This window comes from Stomoxys calcitrans, chromosome 4 (genome assembly GCF_963082655.1).
Source record: "Stomoxys calcitrans chromosome 4, idStoCalc2.1, whole genome shotgun sequence".
Lineage (NCBI taxonomy): Eukaryota > Metazoa > Arthropoda > Insecta > Diptera > Muscidae > Stomoxys > Stomoxys calcitrans.
The window spans coordinates 123,410,716-123,421,410 of record NC_081555.1 but is presented as its reverse complement, the minus strand read 5'-3'; the positions used below and the strand labels follow the sequence as shown (position 1 = coordinate 123,421,410).

The window sequence follows — 10,695 nt, the reverse complement described above, 5'->3', positions numbered from 1 at the left end:
TGCCTATCCATAAGAGGGCGAATGAATCCGGCACGGGATAGCTGTGAGCACCACACAAGCTGGAATATTGAGGTCCGGTCTGTTCATTGCTGTCACGAGAAGCTTAGCTGCTTCATCCGGAGAAACTGTAATGGCAGTCGCGAACAATCAACGGTATCGAGCGGAGAGTCTCAGTTTGAGGTCGGGTAGCACCGGCTCTTGCACAAATACTGAGTGCCTACGATACTCGATATGACAAGGTGAGTTATTGGCCCCTTTAAATAACCAATGGTGACCGTGTTTCCGCGGCGATAGGTCCTTGGACCGGAACGAGCTTGCTCACCTACAGGAGCTTGACGAGGATTGCCACCTCCACATGAAAATGTGGTTACAACAACATGGCGAATGAGATGGTCTCTGCATTAGCAGCCCGGTAGACACGGCTTAAACAGCATGCATTTGTCTTAGCACGGATAGGATCTTTATCTCCTGATGAAGGTGGTCCGCATGAGAAACTGAAGAAACAGGTTCTCGCAGTATATAAGGCAGCATTCTTACAAAATCTGAATGTTGTTCCACTGCGTGTCGCTCAGTTGGCGAGGGCATACTGATGCTGCATACTTTATCACTAACTCGCCAATTGCCTTGTATGTAGTCAAAAAGGTTTCTTTGTCAGCACCCATGGCGAAATAATTAAAGGTGGCTCATTTGTACAGCAACCATAATCCGCCATCTTGTCATCAAGCTGATCGTTGTTTTGCCAACACACCCAAACAAATTGGTGTGCATGTGTGCGCATGAGCGGAGAATATGCGAGAAAGAAAATAACAGCAAAGAGAATGCAAACAAAACTCTAACATCTTAATACCGTCCAAACCGGCCGGCTGTTAACATCCGTTCGCGTGAAACCACCTTTTTAAATCCGCCTTGATCAGCACCATTAGAACTGCCAGCAGGCAGCTTAAGGACCTTGTTTCTACATCTGACCTTGTCACAAATTGCAGAGGCATGTGCGGAAAATTTATAAAGGCTATCAAATGTGAAACCAAGTATTTTGGGGTTTTAGATGGTCGTACCATTTGACACCTTATTTACCTCCCCTGATATAGGAGTGATCAGTGTGGCTGACGATTTGGTGGCGAATATCTCGATATTTGTTGCAGCAAAATAAATGGCCAGATGGGGGCCCAAAGCCCTGATCGTATAATCGTCCGCATATGATATGAACACAATGCGGTCTGGAGGTTGGGGAATAGAGGAGAGGTAGATTGTAAACAGTGCCGGAAATAACACCCCCGCCTATAACATGTGTAATCACCAAATGGAAAGTCTTCAACTAGGCTCGGCAGGAGAATTCCCTTAAACGTCTTGGTTACTTGCGCGAGAGAGAAAGGTCGGTACAACTCTCCTTTCCTCGGGTCCTTTCCAGGCTTTATTCGCGGGATCATTCTGCCCATTTTCCAGACATCGGGAACTATGAGAGTGCTCATAGACAAGTTAAGGTTCTGTGTCAAATACTCGGCTCCCGTTGCTTCCAAGTTCTTCACCATTAGTTTAGAGATTCCATGTGGGCTCTCCGAAAACATTTGTAACTTGTTCCACGGCAAATTGTCATGGTTGTTCGTCAGCTCTGAGACCACGAATAAGACGAATAATTATACTCCTAGCTTTGTTACTCTCAGATGGTCAATAAATTGGCGGATCAGTCATTCTTATGTCACCAAAAGTCCTGTCTACCCTCTTGCAGGGTTTCGAAAGTGATTTAACAATAGATTACTCCTTGCACATGTGATCTTCGAGTCAGCCTTCTTTTCATGTTTTAACGTATAACAAGTAAAAGCGTGCTAACTTCGGCCTGGCCGAATCTTGGGAAACCACCACCATGGTTTCTACTAAAATTTGATACAAAATAAGTTTAGTTAAAGGGCATAATTTTAGGGTTTTATGGACCGTACTTGTCACAGTTGTTGGAAGTCATAACAGAACGAATGTGCAGCATTTTAACGAAATCGGACGAAAATTGCGGCTTATAAGGGTTCAAGAAGTCAAATCGGTAGATCGTTGAATATGGAAACTATGTCAGGTTATAGACTGATTTGGACCGTACTTGGCACGGTTGTTGAAAGTTTTAATAGAACACCGCATGGAATATTTCAGCCAAATCAGACAGAAATTGCGGCTTGTAAGGACTCAAGAAGTCATATCGGGAGCTTGATTTATATGGGAGCTATATCAGGTTATAAACCTATTTGGATCGTACTTGGCACAATTGTTGGAAGTCCAAACAGAAAACTACGAGCAAAAGTTCAGTCAAATCGGACAAAAATTGCGGCTTCCAGGGGCTCAGAAGTCAAAACGGGAGATGGGGTTTCTATGGGAGCTATATCAGATTATATACCGATTTGGCACAGCTGTCGGAAGTCATAACAAAACACCACGTACCAAATTTCAGCCAAATTGGACAAAAATTGTGGCTTTGAGGGCTCAAGAAGTCAAATCGTGAGATCGGTTTCGGGAGCTATTTCTAAATCTGAACCGATATGGGCCATTTGCGATCCCCAACGACCTACATCAATATTGAGTGACTGTGCAAAATTTCAAGCGGCTAGCTTTATGCGTTCGATCGCTACCATGATCTCGACAGACGGACGGACATGGCTATTTCGAATCAGAACGTCGAGACGATCAGGAATATATGTATGTATATACTTTTTGGGGTCTTAGACAAATATTTCGAGGTGTTAAAAACGGAATGACTAGATTTGCATATTCCCATCCTATGGTGGTGGGTATAAAAAGATGAGTTCTGCTTTGCCATCAAATTCTTAAAATTGTCAATGGAAAGGCTGTGGTTGAATCCCGTTGTCTGCTCAACTTTGGCTTTAAAACACTTTAAACTCCGTTTACATTCCAAATAGCAATCTCTATTTGTGGCAAAAGCGATAAGTGGCAACCAAGTAGTGATGCCAGCTTGTGGGAATACCAACATTCCACTCCACTTTGTTCCTCGATTGTAAACTCCTTTCACATTGTGTACTACTCCACATTTACAAAATAAAAATTGTAAACAAACAATAAGCAGAGAACATGGAAGTGTATGATAAACATTTGCAAAATGTACTTATATTTCCATTATTGGTTGAAACATTGTTGTAAATATTTTTTCCAGTCTTAATCCTCGTTTTACTGGTTTGACGAACTTCCATGTCATGGAATGGCTAAGGAGTATTAATCATACAAAAAAGAAGTGTGGACTAAGGAACTTGGCCACCATCACTAATGAAACCCAACAGTTTTTGGAGGAATCTCCATGCAAATATCAGAGCCGTGAAAGCATTAGAGGGTTTTTAAATGATATGGAACCTTACACATTGAGTATGAAGGAGTTGTTCAAGATGATCAACGACCCACCTTCTAGTGCTTTGCACATACAGTTGTTATTTAAAGAAAGTGAGGAACGTTTAAGCGAGGACCAAGTTAATGAAATTATACGAATATCAAAGAGACACTTTCCAGGTCCTCCGCCTGAGTCAAATTAATAATAAAGAATATTAGACTTGCTGTTTTTCTACGTACATATATAAAAACTCAATAATTTTTATTATTCAAAAATGCCCTTAAGTCTTACAAAAGTGCCAGCCACAACTTAGCGTTTTTGATCGCCCAAATCCTCGATGTAGTCCGCATCGACATCGGGCCACTTTTCTGGTATCACATCGAATAGGTCATCTTTTACATCTCCCTGGATGACAATTTCGTCCTCGCCGGTTACCGAAGAGCCACAAGCGAATTTTGAGCCGAAAAATTTGGAAGCGACTTTCAAGTCAATGTCGAATGTGCTCAATCCTGTTACAACTGTTACAGACTTCTTTTTGCCACGGGGAGCCCGGGACACGGTGATCCTCTTGTTGACCTCTTCTTTCTTTTTGATTTTCATCAGACCTTTTCCGCCACGTTTTTGACGACGTTTGTCGTCATCATTTCCATCGCCAGTTTCTTCTTCCAATTTAACACGTTCAAATTCTGTGGGCAGATTCTTCTCTAGCCATGCTTTACATTTCTCATATTCAGGATAATATTCACAATACTGGAAAAAGGATTTTTTTTTTGTTTTTCATATATATTTGTGTATACACGACAATTTGCTGCACACTCACCTCAATGGGCATTGAACAATTGCCGCAATAGTTAACAATTATTGGATAAGTTACACCATCACGAGGACCTAATTTGAGACGTTCTGCTACAGGATTTGGGCTTACTTCTGTCATGCTGCAATTAGCTAATATATATTTTATATCTAAGCGACAATGCAGTAATGTTCACTGCAAAAAAAATATTTGTCCAAAAAAGCCAAATTTACTAAAACATATGTTTTTGCTAATACAGTGCTGCCACTACTGTGACCGGTATTTATGCCAGAGCGAATTTTGAAAAATCTTCAGGGAATGATGTCAGACATATTGCATACACATGTAGAGCAAAATATTAATGTGTTTAATAGACGGAATTAGGTTAAGAATTTTTCTAAGCATTTTCTTTCATATAGCACGATTTTTTTGCGAGACCTCGTGGGCATTAAAACAAAATAATAAATTCAATACCATTTCGGGTTGGTGAGAAAAGTAGATATGCCACACTTCATTACTATGCCCTATTGTTTCATGGCACAGCATTCAGCTTTCATATGTGTAGCCTCAATAAGCACCAGGTGTTCACTTTATTTTTGTTAGTTGTTTTTTTTTTTTGTTTATTTATTTGCGAAATGTTGCTTGAGTGAAGTAAGATTAAACGAGAATGCAATCAAATTGTAAGCAATTTTATGAGGGCTGTGGCAAAGAAGGGCAAATACGATGTATTTTCCTCAGTGAATTTCATGCAACGGCAGGTTCGAAAATTAGTTGTCAGGTATGTAGTAAAAGCCATTTCCAAGGAATGTCTACTGTTATAGTCGTTTAAATCAACAACTGATTTAGGTTCCACCAGATTATGTCTCCAAAGAAGTATTTGATGCTATCAATGTTTACATCATACCAAAACCACATCTACAAAAATGCATATTAACTGTAAATGCCATGGACATCAAAATTGTTGGCTATCCCGTTGGTATAGAGGATCAACAGAAATATGCTAGAAATGCTTTCCTCTTTAATTTGTGCTTTGTATGCGATTCTTGGGCGCGATCGGTTCAATATGAGCCGGTGGTTAAGAAGTTATCTGAGTACTTGGTGAGAAGTTTTTTCCCTTTCAAGTAAATGGCTGTTATGTGAGTTTTTATCGATTGCAGATTATGATGGAAGAAGAGAGCTGTTTCCTCTCAAAACAAGAAGACAACAAGTCAAAATTGACCAAGATTTTTGAAACTGTTATAAATGATTTGAACAAAAAGAAAGTTACAACCATCGTTGGTAAGTAGACAACATTATTTAAAATACCAAATTTAGTCAATGCAGTTGGGGAAAGCCTTAGTTTATGGAGAAAAGTAACAAAAATGCCACTACTTTGCTATTTTTGACCATTGTTTTTTTGAAAAGATCGCCACAGGAATGTTATTGGGTATAAAGACTCAAAAAACTCTATTTGTCATAACGAATATCGCAGAGTACACCAATCGCCGCTTCAGTGAACTGGCACCCCCCTCGGATATGCTAGTTGCCGAGAGGAAACTCCAAGACATCGTTAACGTAGAAGCCCCCCGCTTTATACCAGCTGGTTAAATATCCCAAGTGCGACCCAATTTTCCGGTGCAGGCAGTTGTACTTGCAGACGAGACAGATGGGATTCGTTGTACGGACCCTACTATCCCCAGAATCAGCGAGCTGAATCTGGAAATAAACAGGGTAGGCAACGAACATAAGCGGAATTTTTGGCTGGAACACTTGGAGCAATGTAATTTAGGCACTGTTTTAGGCAAACTGTGGTCTACTGTTAAGTCACTGTCGAACATCGTTAGACAGGATTACAGGACCCCAGTCACTTTTGGCGACTGTCTGAAGAGATGCGCCAGGTTGTTTATTGTGCATCCCGAGAGTGACAGGGCAACGATTAGAGCCATTCGCCGTATTCGTGGTCTCCGAACTGATGGACAGGCATCACAATTTACCGTGGGCGAAGTTACGAATGTCAAACGTGGCACCAAATCATTCAAGGCGTTGGTCCCCGACGGAATCTCTACACTGATGCTGAAGAATCTGGGTTTACCTGAAGTTCAGTACCTTACAACTGTCCATAACCTGTCTTTGAAGACTCTTATAGTTACCGATGTCTGGAAAATGGGCAGAGTGATCCTGCTACTAAAGTCTAAAAAGGATCCGAGTTTGAGAGAGTCGTACAGACCGATCTCCCTTCTCTCACCAGTTTCAAAGACGCTTGGGGCATTATTCCCCCCGCCGGGCATCAACAGGGATTTCGAAATCATAGCACAACTTCTGCTTTGCATGCCATCACCGCAAACATTTGCCGTGGCTTCAATAAGCACAGGCCATGTGATAGGACGGTCCTCGTGGCACAGGACCTATCGAAGGCATTCGACAGGTTCAGCCATTCCAAACTATTTAAGGGACATCGCCCATACGTCCCTCCAGTTAGACCTGAAACGCTGGGCCGCGAATTTTCTGCGTGGTCGCAAGCCTTTTTGTGGAATTAAGTGATAAGAAATCGAAAACGCCGCAGAGTGAAGCAGGAAGTTCCCCAAGGTAGGATGTTACCTCCGGCGCTGTTTTATCCTCTACCTATTCTCCATTCCACCTCCTCCAGACGGCATAGTCATCGTATCATATGCGGACGATTGTACGATCATGGCAACAGGCCCCCCAACCATTGTTGACATCTGCGATAGGTTGAACGTCTATCTCAACGAACTTGCCTCATATTTCGCTGCAAGAAATCTGAAGATATCTGCCACCAAATTTTCAGCCATTGTTCACATTGTTCACTAAAAATACGCGTGAGGTGAATGCGAGCAGACTGTGATGGTCGATGGAGAAATGATTCCGACCATCAAGCGTTTCAAAATACTTGTCGTCACATTTGACATAGTGGAATGGGATCGATACCTCCACATGAATGTTATTTGCTCTGCCAAAGACATTGCCCTCTGACCATTGCCTAGGAGAAAATGCCAAAATTCGTTATATACATGAAAGTCTTCCAGCACCAATCTCGCCAACTGATTTCTGGTTTATAACCTCGGGCTCATCTGCCAACCGGTGGTTGTTGTACACCGAGGCGGCAGCCCTTGCCGATGAAGCGTACGAACAACCGGCTGCCATGGGGTTGAGAGATTACATAGTGCCTAGATGTACTATATAACAAACTTCCCATTTCACTCAAGCGTCGACTATATTTCATTCTCTGATGGAGAAGAACCTTTGATGGTCTATAAACTGCCGAAATGGGTTTAACACCATTTCATTGATTTTATGTTCCGATGAATTCATTAAAAAGCTTCTCCTATAAAGTTTGACCTTTGTTACGTACATCTTTTGGGCTGTAAGGGCTTTATAAACCCTCAGATGTGTAGCATACCAAAATGTTTACAAGTGTTTATACTTTTAATGTCATTTGCTTAACCATTCTTGCAGAGGGCGATACAACAATTTATTTAAAAATTGTAACACACAAACCCGATCCACCAATTGTTAAAGATCACATGGTGCCTTTATTGCTGGTAGATTATAAAAATACTCCATTGGAGAATTGGGATTTAACCACGCAGCAAGTAAATATATGAAACAACTTGATTTTAGATATAATTTCAACAACCTACTCTCTTTTCTTCAGATATTACCCTATATAAATGGCATCAACCACATAGCCCGTATTGCTGCAGAGGCAGATGTTGAGACGAATCTTGTTAAATCTTGTGTACAAAATCTCGTTTATTATGGTGTAGTTCAACTGTTGCCCATTCTGAAATATTCTAATGTTTATATGACACAAAATCTTAAAAGTCTCATACAAAATACTTCGCTTACCAATGCATGCCGCAAATATGTGGCATTGAAGCCGGACAAAACAAAGCCCACTATACATAAAATATTTCAATTTTATGCTTCCATGACACATGGCGTTACTTTGCGTGCCATTTGTCAACGCATATGCCCGCAGAATCATAATATCGATGAGAGAAAATTGGTCATATTTGGTCTACAGCATAAGTTTATACGTTGCATACACAAGTATCCAGTGTTTACGGGTTCAGTGCCGTCGGGACGCCAAAAAATGTACACAGGGCTTTCCAGTTTCGATGAGATTTGTTGCAAGACCGGTCTCTCACCATCGAGCATAGAAAAGGATATCGATAAGGATACAAATGTTACTGTTATATGGAAATAAGGTAGATTTGCTATAGCACATCGATGGAGAGTATATTTTTTATATGAATTTACATTGATTGTAATGTACAGAGTAAAAATGAGTGAAAATAAGAATTAAAGAGAAAATTTCCGATATGTTCCAACTGTATAAAAGCTGTTGCATTTGTTTCAATGTATAATCAACTTTGCATCATTTTTTTTTTTAACAAAGCCTTAGTTTGATGATTATGTTCTGATATTTCTTTATTTTCATGTCAATTTTCATCAATCAAACACTGAAGATCCAAATCCATTAAATCATTCCTGATAATGTTATTCTAATGGCAAACAAAGTGTTATATTAAATAGAGTAAACAATTTGGCAAAACCAAAGTACCAAGCATGTCAAAAAAGGTAAGTGATATGTTTTGAAGAGCAAATAACGTTGTTGTTGTAGTGTTGTGTTTTATGTTTCGTCTGCTTGCTTCTGTTGAATATACAGATCCAGGAACTCTGCGACTAAGGTGGGGTGCGTCCAGAGGGATCTGGGTTTGAGTCGAGTGGGTCCCAGGTCACAATCGGAACACACATCCTTTACGAGTTGAGGCGGCTGCATGTGTCGGAATTGAGCCAGAACTAATCTGGTTTGCCGGGGGAGGGCAATTTATTCATGTGCATTGGGTGGCGGTCGTTCTCCTAGGATCACATTCACCCGGTAGTTATTTACCGCATCTGCTACCGAGTCTGCATGAATGTTGTCTAGACCCGCTCGATCTATATTTTCTCTTCCTTGTAGCTCTGAACCTTACGCTCTAGAACAGTGGCACATTAACAAAGTTGAACACACATAATTGTTTTTGTATCAGATATCCGGAGCGGGTACATTTTTTCAACTCCGCTTCCGCCCCGCCAAAACTTTTCCGCCCCGCTACGTCAATTTTTTTTCACCCTTCTCCATAGGATAGGGGTATACTAATTTCGTCTTTCTGTTTGTAACTCGTTGAAATATTCCTTTCAGACCCCATAAAGTATATATATTCTTGATCGTCATGTCTATTTAGCCGTGTCCGTCCGTCTGTCTGTCGAAAGCACCCTAACTTTCGAAGGAATAAAGCTAGCTGCTTAAAATTTTGCACAAATACTTCATATAGGTGTAGGTCGGTTGGATTTGTAAATGGGCCATATCGGTTCATGTTTCGATATAGCTGCCATGTAAACCGATCTTGGATCTTGACATCTCCAGCCACCAGAGGGCGCAATTTTTATCCGATTTGGCTGAAACTTTGCACGAAGAGTTTTGTTATGATTTCCAACAACTGTTCTAAGTATGGTTGAAATCGGACCATAAGCTGATATAGCTGTCATATAAACCGATTTTGGATCTTGACATCTTTAGCCACTAGAGGGCGCAATTCTTATCCGATTTGGCTGAAATTTTGCATGAGATGTTTTGTTATGATTTCCAAAAACTGTGTTAAGTATGGGTGAAATCGACCCATAACCTGATAAAGCTGTCATATAAACCGATCTGGGGTCTTGATTTCTTGATCCTTTAGAGGGCGCAAATCCTATCCGATTTCGCTGAAATTTTGCATGACATGGTTCGTTATGACTTTCATCAAATGTGCTAAGTATGGTTGAAATCGGTCCATAACCTGATATAGCTGCCATATAAACCGATCTGGGATCTTGACTTCTTGAGCCCTTTAGATGATCAATTTTATCTGATTTGGGTGAAATTTTGTACAACGGCTTCTCGCATGACCTTCAATATACGTGTCAAATATGGTCTGATACAGCTCCCCTCTAAACCGATCTCCCTATTTTACTTATTGAGCCCCTAAAGTGCGCAATTCTTATTCTATTTGGCTGAAATTTTGCACAATTACTTCTAATATGGTCTCCAAAACCTTAATTCGAGAGATCGGTCTATGTGGCAGCTATATCCAAATCTGGATTGATTTGTGCCATATTGCTGAAGTATGTCTAGGGGCTTAACTTAACTAACTGTCCCAAGTTTCGGCGACATCGGGCAATGAATGTGTCTTTTTGGGGACCAAAGCCTTAAATCGAGAGATCGGTGTATATGACAGCTATATCCAAATCTGGAGCGGTTTGGGACAAATTGAAGAAAGATGTCGAAGGGTCTAACACAACTCACTGTACCAAATTTTGGCAAAAACGGAAAATAAATGCGCCTTTTATGGGCGCAAGACCTCAAATCGAGAGATCGGTCTATATGGCAGCTATATCCAAATCTGGACCAATCTGGGCCAAAGTGAAGAAGAATGTTGAATGTCCTAACACAACTCACTGTCCCAAATTTCGGCGACACCGGACAATAAATACGTCTTTTATAGGCTCAAAAACTTAATTCGAGAGATCGGTCTATGTGACAGCTATATCCAAAACTGGATCG

At 40.8% G+C, this 10,695-nt stretch overlaps 3 protein-coding genes across 3 annotated transcripts; 2 read left to right on the top strand and 1 right to left on the bottom strand.

The window, feature by feature from the left end:
- The first annotated feature begins 2,983 nt into the window (after positions 1-2,983).
- LOC131997146 (uncharacterized) lies at positions 2,984-3,560 on the top strand. Its single transcript, XM_059367596.1, has 2 exons — positions 2,984-3,074; positions 3,149-3,560. Exons 1-2 carry the CDS (start codon positions 3,067-3,069, stop codon positions 3,516-3,518), a joined length of 378 nt encoding a protein of 125 aa, XP_059223579.1. The 5' UTR covers positions 2,984-3,066; the 3' UTR covers positions 3,519-3,560.
- On the bottom strand, positions 3,537-4,539 carry LOC106095983 (density-regulated protein homolog). The gene is made up of 2 exons (XM_013263468.2): positions 4,137-4,539; positions 3,537-4,066 (listed from the first exon to the last, which is right to left on the bottom strand). The coding sequence occupies exons 1-2, from the start codon at positions 4,248-4,250 to the stop codon at positions 3,626-3,628; spliced, it is 555 nt and encodes a 184-aa protein (XP_013118922.1). The 5' UTR covers positions 4,251-4,539; the 3' UTR covers positions 3,537-3,625.
- A 117-nt stretch (positions 4,540-4,656) lies between these two features.
- Positions 4,657-8,444, top strand: LOC106095981 (GATOR complex protein NPRL2). Its single transcript, XM_013263466.2, has 5 exons — positions 4,657-4,887; positions 4,956-5,207; positions 5,267-5,387; positions 7,563-7,699; positions 7,762-8,444. The coding sequence occupies exons 1-5, from the start codon at positions 4,777-4,779 to the stop codon at positions 8,314-8,316; spliced, it is 1,176 nt and encodes a 391-aa protein (XP_013118920.1). The 5' UTR covers positions 4,657-4,776; the 3' UTR covers positions 8,317-8,444.
- The last annotated feature ends 2,251 nt before the right edge of the window (positions 8,445-10,695 follow it).